A 21,903-nucleotide genomic window follows, 5' to 3' on the forward strand; every position below is an offset into this window, starting at 1 on the left:
TTCATTTATACACTTCTGCTGCATTTAGAGCTCATACATGTACAGCATGTAATGTTTTCTTTTTTATAGTTTGATAGCACATCAATGAGTCATATGTTGTTGCTGGAATTCTGCCCAATAACAGAACTATGCGTAGGCTTATGGGAACTTCGTGCATAGGGACTGAGTCAAATCAAATCAAAATTCCTTTATTTGATTTCCATGTTTTAGAAAATCATAAAAGTTCACAGTTAAAAAACGTATTAAAATATTAAAAACTACAAAATTTACTTGACAAGTATACCATCACTAATATTTCATACATATGGTCATTGAAGGATAAAATAAGAAGACAGTATGGCCTCAAAAGAACAAGTGCATCATTAATCTTATTACAGGTTCGTCCTATGTCTGATGCAAAACTTCAGAAAATTAACAATATTTTTGACCAGGCATTCCGTCTTCATAAGTTGCAGCACAATGAAAGCAGGACGACATTGTCGTAAACCCAGATTTTTTTTAAACGGTATTATCCATCGCTTTCTTGGTTCTTTATAGAATTCACAAAAAAGGACCACATGGATTGTTGATTGAATCGATACTTCATCGCAAGGGCAAGTTGTTAAGAGCTGCGACCAATCGTTAATCCTGGGAAAAGTTACCAGGCGATGGAAAATATTCATCCTGAAACGGGTCAACAAGTATCTTTCAAAGCCACTCAAATCGCAAGTTAAATACGGCTGAATAGACATGGTGGATTGGATCAATATTGAGTGTTGGACTGAGCTTTTTTTCGCCTCGGTAACCAGGGGCAGTTCTTCCAAATGAGACAAACATAACTTTTTCAGCCCTTTTCTCGATATCTCTGCAATGCGGGGGTGGGTGGGGTGGCGGGGGGGGGGCGTATGATGAAATCTTTCTAAGCCGTCATACAAAAACTTTTCAACGTACGAAAGCCAACCAATCTTATGTGAGTGTTCCAGTGAGAGGCAGTCATTCAGTACACTTTGATGAAAAACTGTCTTTGGAGAAGACCAAAGACGGTGCCATAATAGAATCAGTTGCAATTTTACAATATCAGTGATATATGATAAACCTAATTCTAAGTGACAGCTAAAGGTTAATGTACCCCGCGGAACCACGAGGAGAAACCTAAAAAAAACTGTTCTCCACTTTTTGGAGGGCTTCCACCTGTCCATAACCCCACACCCCAGCTCCATATATCGCGGTGCTGATGCATTTGGCCCGATAGGTTTTGATCATCTCTACCGGAGGCCTTTTTCCCAATCTTTGTGCAAAACTAACTAATGCAGAGGTGGCCCTTATAAATAGCAACTTTCTAGCCTCAATTGTTTTTCTCCAAGTACATTTGCCGTCTAGTAGGATTCCCAGATAGGGGTAGGTGTTGGTATTCTCAACCTTCGTGTTTTCAATATAGATGTCTCTCCTTTTCTTATTTCTAGGCCCTGAATTCATTATGAATATTTTTTTAATGTTCATTCGTAAATCTAAATTAGTCATATAACTGTTATATCTGTTGAGTGCGCGTTGGAGCTCCAGGGGGTGTGTGTGCAATAATTACGGCATCGGCCGCGTATAATAGAGCGGGTATCGGGTGTCCATGCAGTAAGGTCAGGTCCTGGCACCCTTCCAACATGGCTCCTTTCAGGCCATTAGTGTAGAGTGTGAAGAGGAAGGGCGCCAGGACACAGCCCTGCCTTACACCCTTCTCTACTCTGATTGGCTCCGTCAGTTCCCCTCCTAATCCAAACCTGACCCTGGCCGTGGAGTTTGAATATAGTTCACGTTAAAAATTAACCAAGGAGGGCTCAATTCCCATCTCAATTAGAATACTCCACAGTTTCGAGTGGCTTACGCAGTCGAAGGCTGATGTTAAATCTACGTCAGCCGTATACAAATTTCCTCCCTTTACGTTCACTTATTTACCCATTAGAGGGGTCAAGTTGAGGGCTTGCTCAGTGGTACCCAGACCCTCCCTGAACCCGAATTGGAGGTCTGACAATATTTTGTTATTGTCAGCCCATTGTTGTAATCGATCAAGAATGATACGTCCCGCTACTTTGCCCAAAGAGTCTAATAATGATATGGGACGATAGCACGATGGGCTTAAGCGATCTCCCTTTTTAAATATCGGGACCAGGATTGAGTCCGACCACGATTCAACAAGCCCGATTGAACATGAGGCTTCCAATACCCGAACCAATATTGGTGTCCAGAGATCCATATTGTATTTAAAATGATCTACTGGAACCCCATCGGGGCCTGGCGCCTTTCCCCCTTTACTTGCCATTAAGGCAAGTTCCACTTCCACCTGGGTAAAGTCAAGTGCAATAGGGTAGATTGTGGCTTTTTTGTGGGAACCTGTCCTCTCTAGGTCATAAGGGTCATTCTCTTCTGTCGATGTAAGTCCAAATATATATGAAAAATTTTCCACCTATGATAATTCATCTATGACTGTTTCAAGGTTCTGATAGAAAAGGAGATTTAATTATCTTCCAGATAGCAGTACTATCCTTCATCACGCAGCTCTTATGTAAATCAACCCATACTTCTTGTTTTAATTAAGCTTTTCTTGTCTTTATTGCGTGATTATATATCTTTCTTAGGAGGATCGTTTCTTGTTTATCCCTTACTGTTTTACAAAGGGCGGATTTTAAGTTAGAATATGCTTTAGAGCAAGCTTTATTATACCAACCCTTGGTTTCCCTCTTGTTCTTTTTCGAATAAATAAATAGGGCTTCCTTTACAGCGCAAAGCTATCTAAAACCTCTTGGTGGGAGGAAGTAGTGTCTAGGCATTTTTCTATTGCCTTAAAAGAATTCTTCACTACCTCTGTTGTTATCTTAAGAGGGTCAGTTCGATCCCACTTGAGCGAGTATCCATTTAAACTATCCAAAATCAAATTTTTTGGGCTGAATGTTCTCGCTCAGTTAGTCTTTTCTCGATTAGTGGGAAGAGACAATGTAACACTATTCGGAAAATGGTCATTGGTAGCGTTGTCATGTGTTTTAAAACTCAAGAGGCGGGACGCAGCATTACTTGAGACAAATATAAAATCTATAGAAGAAGAAGCTCCTCTACAATTAAAAGTCTGAGTGAGTGGAACCGGGGGGTCACTCATTTGTTTGCCAAACCAAGTTCCAGGATGAATAATGTCTCATTCAGACACTCTCCACTTGTTGTATGAGGAAAATGAGTTAGGTTATTAACATTCCCATCTTGCAGGCCACAAGTTAAATTATTGTTTTGCCCACACGGGGATAAATTAAAATCACCCCCCCCATACTATGGAGAGTCTTCTTTTAGTATTCCTATTCTTAAACTCCATTAGAATGTAGCACATCTCTTTCAGAGTAGCTATTAGCTGAACCTTTTTTAAGTTATTATAAAAAGTAACTAACACAAGGATGTCGAAATTATTTATGTCTAGGGTTATTATTTGAAAATTAAGCTCTAGTTTCAAGGGAGCCATTTCCCCAATCTCCAAAAGATTGGAGCTAAATATAGTCAGACCTCCTTTAGCTCTCCCTGATAGAGAGGGAATCGCAAGTAAAAAATAGGTTTTAAATCCATTAATGTGAATGGATGATACAGCCCACGTCTCTTGGAGACACAGTATGTTAGAATTCAGAGCGAAACCAAGCCATTCATCGTTAACAATTTTGGAGCGCAGACCAGCTACGTTCCAGAAAACAATGTTAAGTCCGGCTGCCCCCGGAATTCTTGCCTGGGCGATACTCAATTCTGTTACCACTTCAGGGAGATCCCGATCTGGCATATTACCTGTATAACCCTGGTTCAATGCGGTGTTACAATCAACAACTGGCCCGAGCTCTCTATTACAGTAGAATAGTGAGGGATAGGATAAACAGGAATACTGCTATTAGTCGTGTAATGATGCTGTAGGGAGTGAGTTAAAGGATGTTCCATTGGAGGCAAGCCAAGATATATATGATCTTTCTGCGTTCCCTGTTCTTTGGGCCTTAAACTGATCAGTCAGTCTAATTCCTTTAGTCCAGATAACATGTGGTAGCTGTTGAAAGTTGGGACGTTATAAAAGCAACCTTGGGCTTGTTCACCATTTCTAAGATTATATGCTCCCCTTTCTCTTGGATAGGGTGGATAGAAGAAGCCAAGGGGTAGTATCTTTATCCCATCTGCCTTTAGGGAGTTATTACCTCCTGACCAAATAATTTTTCTAACAAGCATAAGGGACTTAAATGTCAGAACAATAAAGTCGCCAAGGAATATTTCTTCACGGTTCCCAACCCACTGAACCCTTCTCGCCATTTTAAATTCAGCAAAAAGTTGTTCTGTTAGGCCTGTCCTTCTTCCCAGCCAATAAAGTGCTTTATTTCTTAGTGACTCCCAAGATTCAAATTCAGATAGGGGCTTTGTTGGAACGTTTGCCCAAATAATAATATGGGGAGTTGTTTCTCGTGGTAGTTCCAGTTGTTGATCAGGTTCAGGAAAACCCCAGATTTGGTCTGGGAGATTAAGCTCCAAGTTTTGATAAAATTGTGGGGGGCCCACAGGGCGGTCCAACCGTGTGATTTCTTTGGATCTAGTAATGCCCCAACTCTTATCTTTGGGGACTACGCTGGGAGGGGGGTTACTCATACTAATCTGTAAAGAAGGGACAATTGTCGCCTCTTTACAGTTTGACCCTCCTTCCATTAACAACTCTTTTGCCTTTCTTTTTAAAATACTTGCTGCAGGAGTAACTAGTTGCCCACCCTGGGTGATTAGTTCCCTCTTCACCGTTCCCTGGACTATGCCACCACCTTGTTTCCCATTGTTAGTGATAAGATCTTCAATGATAGTTAATCTTTAGCCCAATTGATGTATGGAGTCACGTACATAAAGGTCTAAGCTTTCAACTAGGGCCAATAATCTCATTAAATCGTTACTTTGCATATCAGGCCTGCCAATACCATTACCATTCTCTTTGATTTTACTGTTGTCTTTTCTCAAACCTATCCTTTTTTCCCTTGTTGACTCTGCTTCTTTATAGCTGGTGCACTAGGCTTGGATAATTTTTTGTCCTCTTCCGCTGTTTTGTGTACCACTAATATCTTATCTACTGTGGCAGGATTCTTGTGTTTTTTCAAAGTAGGTTGAGGTGTAGAGTCCGAGTCACTCACTGTAATCTCTTCGGAAATCAGTTGGACACAGCCATTTAAATCAATCTCATGCATTACATTTTGCCCCGTTGTATCCGAAACTTTAGACCTTTCGGAATCAGAATTTGGACAGGATGTTCTGGCCTCCAGTGACTCTTCTACTGAAGAAATTTGCTTATCTAGGGCCCCCATTGCCCCTGTCAAATAGCTCAATAGCGTCTGTTGAGAGTCACTGGGGACTGTTTTTCCTACACTGGGCTGAGGGCGTGGCATTTTCCTCTTGCCCATACTTAATTATAATATCAGTATTTAATGCGATTTACATCCGGCGAATGTTGTAGGCTCCCCGATGATGCGGCTCCTCTCGCGAGACCGCGCTGCCCTCTGGGTAGTGCAGTCCAGGCAGTCGGCGGATCGCGATTAGGGCTGGGGAAGGTAGAGGAGGGTCCCGAGGCTCAAATCTCCCAGGCAGCAGCACAAAAACAAAGTAATGGAAAGTTTAAAAGTCACTGTAGCAACAATGAAAAGAAAGCGTCAATCAGTCTATCAATGTTGCCTACATCCACAATTGCACTCAGCCTGTGTTGCCACTCTGTACATATGCAGCGCTAGTTAACTGCTGCCCGCCAAGACCGTTATGGAACGACCACTCATCACCGCGGCGAGGCTTTAGCCCCTTTGCCTCTCAATACCGACCCTGGCGCCCATGTACGTGGTCCTCTACGATCGCTACCCCCGTCGCTTGCAGTATACTGCTTGCTCACACGCTCAATAATCCAGTGGGCATACTTTCACGAACTATCTTGCCAATATTGGCCACTCACTGGCACCTTGCCTCTAGGCTCCGGCGGTCATACGCCCACACTGTAGACTCTCTATCCCTCCAGAGCCTCTCCACTGCCACCGGCCTCTCCGCCAGCAGCGTGGAGCACCTCCACTCCAGCTCCAGAAACCGCTCTGCCCGGGACCCGCTGCAACGACCAAACCGTCTCCACCTGCAGCAGCCGCTCACACACGTCAGACTGAGGTGAGCTAACTTTCTCCAGCTGAGTGCAGCCTCTGTAGTACTTCTTGCACTCTCACCGCGACAGTCTTTTCCTCAATCGCTCTCGCTGCTTCACCGCTCGCTTGGCTTGTTCACTTGAGAAAACCTTCCCAGGCACTGCCGGAGTCGTTTGATCCTTTTTCGCACCGACCTCACTTGCTTCACTCTGCTTTAAATGCTCATAGATCCCGTTTGCGAGGTGGAGTCATCAGTGCGCTGGAAATGTGGCGGCCATTCCTCACCAGAGCATCTCGTGGGCATGGACAATCCTCTAATTCACAATGTCTGCCTTCCCTTCTGTTTGTCTCTGACTGAGTCAACCTACAACCTTAGTTACCATGAGCCCAGGACCGACTAGCTATAGTGTCTCACTTGCTCTCCTACTCACTTACAGAGAAACAAGTGATTAGACACAAATGGGAGGAAATGTTTAGCACATGCATATGAGAATTGAATTGGGACAGGAGAACCTGGGCTATTGAAACATGCACATGTGAAATAAAATAGAAACTGGTAAGTATACATTGGCTATGAAGACTAGAAAGAGAAGAATGCAAATTAAAGCCAAGATACACATTTGATAGACATAGATGCTGTTTATTAGACTCCACACATTTTTTGAAATCAGAGAATTTCTCAGCTTAGCTGTGGCCATTTCATTTCAGATTACTCTAAATGTCTACAGCATGCTGGCAGTTAACTATTCCTGATATGTACAAACACATAAAAAATGAACAAAAGGTAATTCCTAAATTACAAAGTACTTGGAATAACTAAGTGGATTTGGCATGAGAAACACGCCCTCTGAAATTCTAAAACAATGACCCATTATGGGCAGTATTATAAGCCAGGTGTGGGCGTACTTCCCACAACAATAACATTCTAGGATAAACACTACACATGCTCACATGTATGTACAAATGCATGTGAAACCAGTGTGCCTCTATTCATGTATGAACATATGATACATTCAGGTTATCAACTTTAACATGTATTGAAGAAATCAAGGTTCCATCATCATCAGCGAGACACAGATGTCTTCAATATGTGTTTGAGCAATAATACGGGATGACTGTCACCGACTGAGTTAGCATCAGTGATTGGGAGCTGGGAGAAGAGCCCAATTATCCTTGATTGGTATTTGGTCAATTTACAGAATGACTGTTGCTGAATTACGGTCCGGTAATGGGAAGCCGGGCGAAGAGCCCAATGATCTTCAATGGGTATCAGTGCAATGTGTGGAATTTCTGTCACTGACTGAGTTATGCTGCATTATGATGGTGATGGGGAGCCGGGTGAAGAGCCTAATGATCATCAGTGGGTATCAGTGCAATGTACGGAATGGCTGTCACTGACTGAGTTAAGGAGCGGTGATGGGGAGCCGGCTGAAGAACCAAATAATCTTATTCCTTGAAGCGAGGGCTTGCAAAGAATCCATTATTATGTACCAAGTAGGACGGAAATCTTCAATTGGGAACAGGATCAGGAAAAAGTGGATGCAATTATGTGCAGTTCTGGACCACCGAATGGGATTTATTTATGTTATAGAATAAGGTATACAGTTTTTAAACCTCAGGGAACTATGGAACACATATGGATCGAATTAATTTAAAAAAATCTATTCTTTTATATCACCAAGAGCGTGGGAAGAGGGAAAATGCAGAAGGGTTTGGATGGAGTGGATAGTTCAGTAGGATAGTTTAAAAGATGTTGGCTGATGCACAGATATTTGCCTCTGTGAGTGAGAATTCTGGCCTGCTCATCAATAAAACAGCTGAATTGATTAAAAAGGAGAAAAAAATAAGGGATTTTGTAATGCGTGACCAGCGCAATGCTCTCCTTGGTTGCAAGGCACAGTTTCTATGTTGCGCAGCACTTCTTATAAGCAAAATAACTGACCATTAATGGCATTCCGAAGTGGTATTTGTATATGTTGTTTCTTCTCTCGCTGAGGAGGTGATGTATAAATTATAATATTGTATAATTCAATAATAGTATAACAATGAAGTCGATTTGATTAAGCAGAGTGGGTTTAATAAAACCTCATCCAGGAACAGCCACAAGTAACTCTCAGATAAAGAACCTTATAAATCAATACATTCTGAGAATATGGAATGAAGGGGAAGATGACATGCCTTAAAGGGGAAGGTAGGGAATAATGAGAAAGGAGAGAACATCACACATCTCCCTTCCTTTACAACAAGAAAAGAAGGAACATCACACCACTCCCTTCAAAAAACAAGTTAAACAGCATAAGCAAAAAAAACATTGATCTAAACATAATCTTTCAAGTAATATGGAGCACTACGAATTCTTTGACTTCTTGGCGAGAAAGATGAAGACCTGTCAAATGAAGAATTTGAAGGAAGGAAAGAATTATTGTACAAACCCATACCATTATGGGTGGAATCAACATACAGATTAGGATTAACTAACACAACACGACTTTTGTTCCAAATTCTTCCATCTTCAGTCTTTACAGCATTTCTAAAAACTTTGATAACAGTTCTAACATCGGTATACTTAGACCATGGTCTACGTCCAACCGGAGTCTTTATTTTTACCATATCGCCAACTTTGACTACTTGAGAGTTTACACTTTTCTTTTTATCAAAGTAAGTCTTACGTGCATCTTGCTTGGAAAGTTCTCTTGTCCTCCAATCCCCTATGTCATTATTCACCAGACCTTTATTTAAAGACATCCAACCAGGACATAATAAGGTATTAGGAATTCTCCCTTTGAACAGTTCAAATGGAGACCTCCCAGTAGAGGAATGAGGGACAAAACGATACGTATTAATCCTGTCCTGGAGAGTCGCTTTCCAATTCAAACCTGAAGCACGGGCAAGCTGAATTGATTCTTTAAGCGTTTTATTGACCCTCTCTACTGCACCATTAGTCTCTGGATGATATAGCGAACACTTCTTTTGAGTAATACCACATTTTTTTAAAAAATCAACAAAAACCGAGGAACAAAACTGGGGACCATTATCAGACAAAATGCTGTTAGGAAAGCCCTCCTTACAAAATAGGGGTTCCAAGAAGTTAATGATGGAATTAGAGGTAATTTCTCTAACAGCAGATACTTCAATCCACCTTGAGTAGAGATCTATTAACACAATGAGGTAAGGAGTGTCTGAAACGCCAGATAAAGGGCCCAGAATGTCAATAGCAACCTCCTCCCAAGGATGACCAGGCAATGTCCTCTTAACCATGGGCATTTGTTTTGTTTTCAAGATCTTGTCGCTTGAACAACACTCAGGACACTCACGGACCATTCTTTCAATTTCAAGATCCATGCCAGGCCACCAAAACTGCATACGTAGGAATTCTTTAGTTTTCACAATGCCCAAGTGACCACAATGGGCAAGAGCTAGTAACTTGCTTCTAAGAGTACAGGGAGGAACCAGTTTGGTGCCACGGGTCAACAGACCATCAATTACAGAGAGTTCATCTGAAACTAAAGACCAAGGTTTGGACAAATGAGATCTATTCACCAAAGAAAGAATAACATTGCATACTTCTTCATCTTTTCCCAACTCCAACCTCCATTCTTTTTCATCAATTGCACCATCAGTGACTTCACACACCTTGATGCACTCATCAGGTTCCGTTATATCATCAAGATCAGCATTATCACTGTCAACTAATCTAGATAGACAATCAGCCGACCTGTTGGCAATCCCAGGTATGTATTCTACCTCAAACTCAAATTCCTGCAAGGAAACAATCCATTTCCTGATTCTTGAGGAAATGGCATCAAGGCCTTTCTTGGAAAAGACTTCTTTCAAAGGTTTATGGTCAGATAACACGCACACTTTTGTTCCCCAAACAAGATTCTTAAACTTTCTCAAAGCCCAGAAAATTGCAAGGGACTCTTTCTCAATCACTGAGTAGTTATACTCTGATCCTCTAAGGCAACGTGAAGAACAACAAATAAGATAGTCTTTCCCATCTTTCTTCTGAACCAAAACGGCACCCAGACCTTTATCACTAGCGTCTGTAAACATAATGGTGGGTAGACCTGGAACAAAAGCATGCAGGGAAGGAGCCTTCTTCAGCTCTTTCTTGATACTCTCAAATTCAGTTTTACATTCGCATGACCAGTCAAACACAACATTCTTAGCCGTGAGTTTTCTCAAATTATGAGTTTTGTCAGCAAAATTCGGAATGAATTTCCCATAAAATTCCACCATGCCTAGAAATGAAAGAAGTTCCTCTTTACAAGTGGGATCTTTCACTTTGTCTATAGACTCAACAAGTTCTTTCTTTGGGAAGACACCATCACCAGTGATACAGTGACCTAGATAATTAACTTCTTGAACTCTGAATTTGCATTTGTTTCTTTTTAAGGTCATACCAGCACCATTCAAACGTTTTAAAACATCTGACACACGACCATCATGCTCCAGGATACTACTTCCATAAATTAGTAAATCATCCTGATAGCACTTAACACCTGATACACCTCTCAAGATCTTTGACATAATCCGTTGGAAGACAGAGGCAGCCGAGACAAGGCCAAAAGGCATTCTCTTAAATTTAAACGTACCCATGGGTGTAATGAATGCAGTCAGGTCTTGTGAATATGTATCAAGCTCTACCTGATGATATGCGGAGGCTAGGTCGAGTGTGGTGAAATACTTTGCACCTTCCAAAGTGCTGACTATCTCATCTATGTTGGGAAGTGGAAACCTGTCAACAACTACTTCCTTATTTAGAGCTCTAAGGTCAATGCAAAGACGAATTTCACCAGTAGGTTTCTTTGCAATCACCACTGGGGCAAGCCACTCTGTTGCCTCCACAGGTTCTATAATATTATTTTTCACAAGTTTGTCAAGTTCCTCTTGGACTTTCACTTGTTCTACAAGGGGAATCCTCCTTACCTTGGCTACAATGGGAAGGGCATTGCATTTTAATTTAATATGATGTTTGTAACCACGCAAACACCCTAATTCCTCTTTAAAAACATCTGGAAATTGTTTTGCCAACGATAAAGACAAACTTTCATCACTCTTATTGTCACGTATAGGGTAAGATACCTCTTGGATTCTCACTTGGGGAGAGGCATTTGGATCAAGTGTCACTCCCAAATAACCTTGATGCAACCAACCTAGAAGTGCATCTCCTTTTTTAGATACATAAACTTTGCCAACAGTGATCTTTGAACCAAGTTCAATTTCAGCCATGAAATAGCCCACCATCACAATTGGTTTTTCGCTATACCCCAATGGAAGAATATCACATTTAAACAGCTTAACTTTGCCTTTAAACAGTTCATTATACATTTTTTCATCAATTATAGTTATTTTAGAGCAGGAATCAAATTTTAAATTTATCATAGACCCTTCTACACTAACTAAATGAGAAGGATGATCTGATTTGTCATCCTTTACTTCAAAACAAATTGATCTTACATGAGGTTGAGGCCACCTTCTTTTGTCACTATTATAGGTTTTGCTCCTGCAGAATTTTGCAAAATGACCCTTCTTATTACACAAATTACAAGTCACTTTTAAAGCGGGACACATAGGTGAATTAGCCAAATGATTGATCTGACCACACCTAAAACAAGAAAATTTGCCACTGGAGTAAGAGAAAGAAGGATTAGTTGATCTAACATTTTTTTCATCATTTACAACATTTTCTACTTTTTTTAGCTGATACACAGTCTCATCAACTTTTACTTCATCTTTATTCTCAGATGTAGATGGTTGTTCTTTCTCTTTTTTAAGTTCACTAACACATCTCGTCATGTGTTCTACTTGTTTTGCAATTGTTAAAACTTCCTCTAGTGGAGGCTCATCTTTCAGCCATAGCTCCTTTCTTATATCGTCATGTGCGCATTTTAAAACAAATTGATCACGTATGCGTTCATCAAGTGTCTGACCAAAGTTGCATGACGAAGCAAGTTTTCGCAATGAAGATACGTAATCTTCTACAGTTTCATCCTTCTTTTGTCCACGTAAGCCAAAATGGTATCTTTCCATGATGGTACTAAGTCTTGGTAAATAATGTCTATCAAGTTGGAGTATGGCTATCTCGTATTCATTTAAATTTCTTTGTTCAGCAGCTGACAAGTCTGGCAAGTGTTCTAGGACATCTTGTCCTTCACCCCCCAGACAATGCAGAAGAAGTGAGTGTTTCCTTTCAGCACTCAAGTTGGTTCCGCAGACTCTTGCATAATTTGCAAATATCTTTTTCCATTTTTTCCACTTTACGTTAGGCTCTCCTGGACTTGTGAGGAAAAATGCTGGTTGCGTTACATTTTGCATTTTATTCTTCAAGTATATCTCCTTTTTTTTTTTTAATTCTAAATATCAGGTTTTTCTTTTTATTCTAGGTAACAGAGAGTTCAGAGAGTTCAATTGCTTTGTTTGCCAATGCTTGTTTCAGAAATAGAACGAGTTAGACAAAGGACGTTCTCTATTGCTTCAATTATTTCACTTGTAAATGCTTTCTTTCATGAACAGAACGCGTTAAACAAAAGACGTTCTATTTTGTTTCAGAGTAGACTTCCTGAATCCATCATTATGTGGTAATGACAAAGTACGTTCTACTGGAACGCAGCTCAGCTTTCAAGAAACGCAGCGTCGTCGGATCTGATGATACGTCAATGCGTAGCGCGTCCTTTCCGCTAGATGAAACGCACGCGTTTGAAACGCATGCCGACGTCAGTCATTTAAGAGCGGAGCGCGAGCAAAACGCGAGCGTTAACGATTATTTCTTATTACGCGCAAACTCTTTTAAATTAGACTTTCCCAGATCCACATTTCTTAATTAAACACCTCCCGCTCTCCTCACCACCATTAATCCTTTAATTCCGCCGCTGGGAAGACTTCGCTTCACTTCAAACACGAAGAATCAGCCGCTGGAGGAGAAAGCAGGTCAAGCAGGTCAGGAAGCTTGTTGTGTTGTCCTGTTGAGGTCGTTTCCGATCGTCGCCAGTATAATATTGTATAATTCAATAATAGTATAACAATGAAGTCGATTTGATTAAGCAGAGTGGGTTTAATAAAACCTCATCCAGGAACAGCCACAAGTAACTCTCAGATAAAGAACCTTATAAATCAATACATTCTGAGAATATGGAATGAAGGGGAAGATGACATGCCTTAAAGGGGAAGGTAGGGAATAATGAGAAAGGAGAGAACATCACATAAATCACAAAAAGGGCGTTGGCAAGCTTAGTCAGAAGAATCTCATGAATCTATTTAAAAACCTTTAAACATGAATACAAAACTGCAAAAACTAAAAATTAAATAAATCGTCTGGTTTTTTTTTGTATAGTAGAAGAGATGTCGATTCCGTGTTTCTGTTAAGTCCCATCTGAAGAAGGGTCCTCTGAGGTTACAAAAGCCTATTCGCGTTTCGGTGTCATCAACACATAGTAGTTTTGTAATAGATTCAGGGTAACACCATACATCGACACTGATCCTTTAAGCATTTACAATTTGCAGAGAGGTCAGTCATCTGCTCCATGTGACTGGAAGAGACGGCCATTCCTTGTTCTTCTCCAAGAGACTCGACATGTAGTCTTTGTTCTACAAAGACAAAAAGAGAAATCACAATAGAAGTCACCACTCTACAGTCTTTCAAGGTTTCATCTAACTGTATAGTGGCCCTTATCTGAGGTGGCAGCTTGTCTTTGTTGTAGTCTGTATAACACGGGAAGGAGATCGTTCCTCTATTCAGCCGGTGGCTTCTTTGGCGGAGTTCTTCAGATCTGAGGACGCCGTATGTGGTGGGTGCACGTGGGCAAAATGCAGTGAATAGTGATGTGTAAAAGGTGACAAAGGAACAGGCAATGCTGTCTCACCTTTGCAACATCCCCTGCGTCTGGATATTCAAGTGCCGCCGATGTTTGAGCTCCTATGGCACAAAACATGTTGACCATGCACACATAAGCTATCCTGGTACCGTAGGACCTCTAGATAGCGCCACTGCTTTTATTTAGTCCTGTACCCATATTAAATTAAAAGTTTCTAGGTTCCGGTGACTATTCTAAGTCACCTTTTACACATCACTATTCACTGCATTTTGCCCGTGTGCACCTACCACATACGGCGTCCACAGATCTGAAGAACTCCACCAAAGAGGCAACCAGGGCAACCAGACATTGCGGAGCTGGTCTGACAAGGAGCACCCCATGATGAAGCATGGCACCCTAACAGGTGTGTGAGGGCATTATGATCTGAGATTCAGATCTTCCAGCAACTTGATTCCCGGCCAGGTAGCAACCCCTAGTGCACCGGCTGAATAGAAGAACGATCTCCTTCCGTGTTATACAGGTGTACTTGGAGGAGCATAGGAGGACGACCTCTTTAAATAACCTGATCTTCCGTCCCCGTCTTTGATTTAACATTTATTGTAGTCTGAACATGTGTATCAGAGTGTTTGGTTCTTAAAAAGACACCAATAGGTCCCCTCTACCTAATGGGGGGGTTAAACTACGAAGGTGTAAGTGTTCATCACCAAGTACATTAAAATTCTTCATTGAACTACATTTTTACTTTAGTTTCTTTAGAAAACTCTTTGGTATCGATATATAATCCCATTTGTGTGTATTAATCTGAGAGCTAAGACGTGGCCTAATTTAAGGTGTCCAATTTACCATCATATAATAAAGACATGCTCCTGGGGCAAGTCAAAAGGGGAGTGAACCTTAATTCTGAGATGGGAAAGGACAAAGCAATGAATTCATCTCAGACGTGCCAGGGGCAGGAAAAACACACAACAACACTACATCACACTGGAGGAGAGAGTGACTGTATGGTGCTGTGGATTTCTGTAGGTGTGAGGAAGGCTGCAAAAGCTAACATCCAGGACGTCCTTCATAGGTTCCCTATGGCATTGTTAGAGGTGGCACTTTGCTCTCACTATGCAATCTGCTTTTTTCGCCATAACATTTTGGTGGTCTTCTTGTGTATGGTGCTTTTAATCAAAATATATTGCTAAACTAGTACCTCACGTTACTCTTTTATTCCATTTCTATTTAGGTCTCTTATTCATTCCTGTTTTTTTGTGGCTACTAGGGCGCGTGGCACCCGCGACATAGCTCTCAGATACTGCCACTCTCTCCCGCTGGCGGTCTCTGTTCCATCCTGGGCCAGGGTGCTCTATTGGTTCCTTCTCTTCCAGCACTGCCTTTCCTACCGTGCTGTCACATCTCAATAAGGCTCCGAAAGGAGACTAGATCTTGTCTGCATCCTTATGTGAGGAGCCTTGGAATGTCTCACTCTAGGTCAACCAGGGTACCGGGCTGAGCGCAAATGGTTCTTCTCAACACTGCAGCTGTTATCTTCCCATTCCAGTGTTGGATCGTAGTAACATGAGGCGCAAGCCAGGAACCCTGCTAGCCTACAACCAAGAGCCACACATTTTGGTCAAGTTGCCCTATAAAGCTTTACTAACCACCCTTTGGTGGGCTCAGAACACTTCGAGTGGGGTAAATATAGGAAGGGGTAGCTGGCCGCATTGCAAGGATGAGGTGACAGGGAGGCAATTAATTGTGTGGAGAGTGTGGATAGTTTCTGAAATATGTGACATCAAATATAACCAACTTAAGGACACAACCTTAAAGAACAGCATAAGAAGTGGTGTAAAGCAAAATAATGACCCATCGCTGAGAGTGAAAAGGGCCCCCCAAGTCTTGCAGGACTCGCAGATATTCATTGGCATTGGGCTGGTGGGAGTTGAAGGAGTGAGGTCCCCCTCAAGGGTGCAGGGGCCTGTGTTATGTCCCTGAGCAAAAGTCTAGGTAAGCTAGGTGAGGACAGCGTTGTCAGAGTCAGGCCGTCTGACTTGGCATTCTTGTATCCCTTCACACTTGACACACACTGTAAAGTCTACAGGCTGTAAGCAATTTTAATAAGGAAATGTGGTAATTACCTCTAAGACATCATGGTAAACCACACGTCTCAATCAGTGAGCTTTGCATGGCCTTAAACACAATCTTACTGTTTTAACCTAATACAAAATGACTGTGTTTACAACCTGAGATATAACCTCTTTCCGGTAGTCTCATTTACGGGCTTTCAGTGATGCCGACACAAAAGAATCTAAGTTCAAAAAGTCCTAGGTCTCATTAGATTTACTTTCAAATCCCACTCAAGGCCAGAATTACAACATAACAGTGCTGGTGAAAGATTCAACATAAATAACACAACAAAATGTGTATCTCCATCTAGTAAGAGCCCTCAAGATTGCAGCATTTGAAACCAAATAATGTAATCCTGCCACTCTAAATTTTAGAAATTCTGTAACCTTTCATTTAATTTAGGATGTTTTACCAAGAGAGCCAACTAGTTTCCATAAACCCACACAGACCTGGTAAGAGATTCACACTACTCTTTTCATATTTCCAGAATTGTTGTAGACAACAAATATTTTCGGTTGCTGCAGAGCATGATCTAATTTGGTGGTACACAGTTGAATGCAGAGAGAGCAATTCCCCCATATCATACTTATCACCCTCGCAAGATCAGAATATTCCATGCACTATACAGGTGAGAGGTGACGGAGGTTTATGTGACTATCACCATCATGGGTAGGAGAAAGGATTGCGTGTTCAGCAAACTAACAAAATACTTACAGTTGTCATAGTGTTGTATTTTACTGTACTCATTAACAGTATCATAGTCAGAGTTACCTGCAAACAATAAAATAAGCATACTTGTAAATCAGGTTTCGCAGAAAATAGTCAAAGCAATGTGGTTCTTCTTACATGCCTATCACTGCTCTATAATGCCATATATGATTTTCATCTAAATCAATAAATATCCCTTCCTGTTTCTGTATGAAAATGGTATATTTGCATTGGAAAGGTTTAAGCTGTGACGGCAGCTCTCCATTTACGGGGCGTCCTCGTGGAGGTTTTAAATACCTTACCGCTGTCCTAATTTGCATCTTTTTTTCATGTAACTAAATAAGGTACATCAGACTGAAATCACTAAAGATGCTTAGTCTGGTAATAAATGGAAAACCCTCTATGCAAAAGTTAGTCCTGTTCCTTTAATAACGCCAGAAGCTGTAACATTTCCCAAATGCCCTGCACAGTCTGTGGAACAGTCTATTTTTGAAGTTCGAACTGAGTAAGGATCACCCCAATCTCTTGATATCAATGGAGGATCGTGGGACACCAACAAAATGCACATGACACATGATGCAGAATTAGAAGCAAAAACAGTTAGATTTTCTTTCCCTATCAAGGGATTCTCTCTGATATTCCTAATTGTAGTGCAGAATAGCACTCGGCAAAGAACAAAATCAAAGAGAATGATAGAGGATTGCTAAGCAAAGGTTTTCTACAGGGAAACCTGCCCCCCACAATAACATGCTGAATTTAGAATCAAATCACAGTTTTTTTTGTTTTGAATTAATTATGGCTAATGATGTTCCTCATCAAAGAAGCAGTTGTAAATTTCTCCTGGTCAAGTGAGCTTTAGTCTTGTTGGGAAAAGGCTTGTTAGCTTTCTGGTAGCCTGGTACGTTTTGTTCCAAAACTGACAAATATCTGCTTAGCTTAGCATATATCCTCTGTCTTATCTATGTAATAACAGTGAACTATTTTAAATGTGTAATTATGTAGAGAAATCTCTGCAGGATAGATCATAAATGGAAAGAAGCATGCAGGAAAATTGACTGAATGAAATGAAAATCAGAAATGACCTTAGGAAAGAAGTCTGGATGAAACCAAATAAAAATACTGTTGCAATGAAAGTTTGTTTGAGGTTTTTTGGTGCAAAGAACCTGATGTTTGCTTACCGTAGCTGACGTGACAGCCAATAAGAATGCTAACTTCCAAGACAAAAGTTGATGGCCCCCCTCGTGCATTGGTTTGGAAAGAGGACCCATTAATTTAGAAAGACAAATATTCAACTCCAATAGAGGGTTTATGGTCTCCTTACTGGAGGAATGCAACTTTCTGATACCTTCTAGTAAACATTTAATCCCAAGAAATATGAATATGAGATGCCTAAAAATGTCATTTCTACTAACTGGTAATGGTAGTAAGCTAAATATGATAGAGCCATACTATTTCTTTGAGGCAAGTTCCATTTTCCAAACCCCATACGCAGAACAACATCTGCTTGGAAAAGTAAAATGATCCCATAGAAGGGTGTTTACATCCTACAGGAAGTTCCTACATTTGTCTACGTTTCAGATGACCCTACTGAATGGACTCAGAAGCAAGGTAGTCAAGCTCAGCAATAGAAGTCTGAGGTGAAGTATTTTGCCTGACACCCTGAATTGTACTTCCGGCCTCCTGCTTAGACTTACAAATAGCAAGAGAGGGTCTTGATACCACTATTTTCAGGTCCACCCTAGTGCAACAGAACTCTTACTGGCTTTGTATTTCTTACATTTGAAGATCACCTTAGGCAGTAGATGGATTGGAGTAAAGTTAGATAATTGTCCTTGATTCGTCTAGTGAATGAGCCTTCACTAATGGACACTAGGATACAAAGCTTGGGCATAAGGCGTTTGCCCTGTGGTAAGTTTCTAAGTACTATGGGACTGATGGACGAAGGTGCTTATGTGTAGTAAAGTATAAGTGTGGAGTGTCCGCTCTTGTGGCGTAGTTTCTGCACTTGCAGCGGAATCTTTGCACTCACTAGTCGCACTGCAGAGGGTGCGCCATGTAGAGATTCCACCACGAGTGCGGAGACTCCCCACTTGTAAATTTACTACATGTAAGTGCCTTCGTCAATCAGACCCTAAGTATAAAAGTCATTAAAGATGACCTTGTTATTTATCACCAATTTGAACTGCCCTAGAAGAGGTTTGCTAAACCATCTGCCTGTTTTCTTTTGCAGACCCAGAAGATATAAACATGCTGGTAAAATGCTACCTCAGAACGAGCAAATGCAAGATCATGTGAGCTTGCCTGGATTATATGCCCCATCGCTCTTTGAAGTAATGCATTGCTGTCATTCTGAAGAAGAATCGATTTCACTTTTTTTTTTTTTTTGATTTCAAAAGATTTTATTTGAGAATTTCTTTTATATACACAGTACATATACAGTGAAGGCAATACTGGTGTCGTTATGCGCCGTGGAGGTTACAGTGGGCATATCTTGACATGAAAGGTCGCGTGTTCAATAGCTAGGCAAAGCATGATCTAGGCGTGCATTGAAACTTGGCCGTCTTATGTACAGCCCTCGCAGGAAGAAGATAAAAGAAGAAAGGAAAAGAGAGGAAGGAAGAGCGGACAGGCTGGGTATCGCGGTTGTTGTCCGCCATACTACCTAGTATGTGGTGGAGAGGCTGGGTGCGTTCATCCTAGGGTGGTTTATGTGAGTTCAGGTAGACGTCCAGGGAGTGCCACGTCTCCCCCCTTGTGAGGGAGTGGGGTGAGAGATTTGACGTTATGTTGTCCGCCCCCCTTAGAAATGTGATAATACAGAAAAGAGGGACATCAAAGCTAAGAGGACAGCTCAGTGGTACAGCAAGTAGATATGAAACAGTTTCTGACACCCATCTCCTGTCAGTGACTGGATGCTGTGACGGACTCTCAAGAGACATCATGCTTGCCTGCGTAAAGGACTACTCCTTCCAATGGACAAGGAGGTACCTTCCTGTCTGTACTACACATGTGAGAAGTTTCTCCCTAAAAGGGTCCCAAATAGGAAGAAAAGTCAGGCAGGGCTGAAAAAAAGCCTTAGCAATTCTTAGCATTCTTGAATGAAGATGATGACGATTACAGGACACAAAAGACACATTAGCAACATGCCTCAAAGAGTGTGGTACACTCACATTCCATAGGAGGGGGCATGACAAAGACTACAGTGCATGCATAGTACTGAGACCCAGAAAAGAGTTAGTCACAGTTCAGGTACAAGCTGACAAGAAACATCCCCTGAACAGGAGATCAATAATCACTGAAAGCATAACAATGACCATGACAACAAGAATGATCGTTGTCTCTATTACAGCCTTCCAGGGATTATTCTTTAGGGCCCAGTCATGTTCAGTAAATCCCTTCATGCTGGCACAAAAATTATCTTTCTTTCCTAATAATCAAAATGACAGGCAAGACAAACAACTGGTTGTCGCGACCACTCGTGGAAGATAAGTAAGCAAGTGCACATCCTCGTTTCTCGCTCTCAAATGCTTACAGTTTACTCAAACTCTTTAGAGACACATAGTGTAGGCACAACCAGGAGTACAGGATCACCACAATGTAGACACAGCCCACCCTTATACTGTGCTCCTTTTCGCCCTTGCTTCAAAGATCCCTAGTTTATTTTTTTTGCACAGTCACTTTCTGAAATGAATCACCAATGTTATCTTTGGTCTATATGGGAACTGAGTACCAGTAGAAATGGGAAACTCTGTTTTAGACTTCCTCCTTTCAGTACACTGTAGTTCAGGTTTCAATCAGTTGGAGAACTATCTGGTACAGAAGCTAAAAACCTGATTTTTTTTCAGTTCTGCACAATATGTAGAACCAATCTCTCCTTGGTAAAGCGCTGTCATACAAAGCCGATTCCGGTGGCTTAATGGACTAATGCGTTCACTATAAGGACCTGTGTTCAACCTCATGGTCTTAGGTTGAAATCCTGGCTGGTCCACTAAGCCTTTCATCCTTCTGAGGTCGATAAATTGAGTGCCATTGAGGTGGGTAACAATAAACATCTGGTATTCAGCGCCAGATACTCTTGGGTGAACATGTGCTTTATAAATACACATGAGGTAGTTGTACTTACCCCTTCCTATGGCAGTGTTCAGTGGGGGAGGCAAGATGGGAGAGTCATTACCCTGAAACACCAGGGGCTGATGACCGTTGTTGATTTATTATTCCCTTATTAGGCTCCTGGCAGTGGAAGGTCGATTATACTTCTGTTTTTCTTGAAGTTGTGCTTGAACACACTAATACTGATCTTATCCAAACCCCTTAAAATTGACTTTTGGGAAGCCAGTTCTCTTCTTCTACCCTACTGACCTGAGAGTTTATGTGTCAGATTCATTCTCTGAATTTCCATGTCTGCTTGATAGTCAAATAGATTGGAATCAAAGATTGTAAGTTTGAGTATTTTTTTAATCATCTTATGGAGTCAGGATGGGCAGACAGTCTAGAAGCTTGCCTCATGCATAGGCTTTGGCAGTAGTCAACAGAATGTCAATCAGTTATGTCCTTCGAAGCACTGAGTTTCCTTTCCTTGATAATCTCTTGTAAATTCTCTTATCTATGGGGAGAATTTTTTTATATTGTTCCAAAGATTGGCATGGTGAATGTCTATATTGACTAATATGGACTGTGCAGCTTTGAGATCTAGGCATGAATGTTGACATCTCGCATGCATTTATGTCCAAAACATCCATTCTTTTCCTTACCACTGGAGAAGTTGAATCCCGGGCATTATATTTAGCCGTAGCCACTGGTTCAACTATAATATCTGTTGGAGAATTTTCCTGATTTCCGAAGTTTCTTCTTTTTTCCAAAACAGGCTGAGTTAGTCCTGCAACTACAGGGTTGATAGCTTTTGTAGACTTCTTTGGTTGCAGTTTGAACAATAGCTTAAGATTGAACTGCTCAGAAAAGGGGGGGGGTGGGTGGTGATGAACAGAGTGTCTGAATTAAGCAGACCACTCTTACCCAGTCCAAAGATCAGGGCTTGATCCATCACCGTTATTTCGCTCATTTTCCAGTAAAGAATTGGCTTGGTAGTTTGGTCTGCCCTGTTCCCATGATGCACTGGGCCAGGGTCAGACTAATTTGCATGTAGCCAG

General features: G+C 41.3%; 1 protein-coding gene across 1 annotated transcript in view; it reads right to left on the bottom strand.

Moving 5' to 3' along the window:
* Positions 1-13,443: 13,443 nt before the first annotated feature.
* The window catches only part of PSTPIP2 (proline-serine-threonine phosphatase interacting protein 2), a 275,577-nt gene continuing 267,117 nt past the window's right edge, over positions 13,444-21,903 (bottom strand). Inside the window, exons 14-15 of the mRNA XM_078674746.1 lie at positions 16,763-16,819; positions 13,444-13,712 (exon numbers count right to left, since the gene is read on the bottom strand). Coding sequence (XP_078530872.1) covers positions 13,711-13,712; positions 16,763-16,819 — 59 coding nt within the window. The 3' untranslated portion in view covers positions 13,444-13,710. The remainder of the gene's footprint in view (positions 13,713-16,762; positions 16,820-21,903) is intronic.

Source organism: Lissotriton helveticus, chromosome 2_1 (genome assembly GCF_964261635.1).
Source record: "Lissotriton helveticus chromosome 2_1, aLisHel1.1, whole genome shotgun sequence".
Taxonomy (NCBI): domain Eukaryota; kingdom Metazoa; phylum Chordata; class Amphibia; order Caudata; family Salamandridae; genus Lissotriton; species Lissotriton helveticus.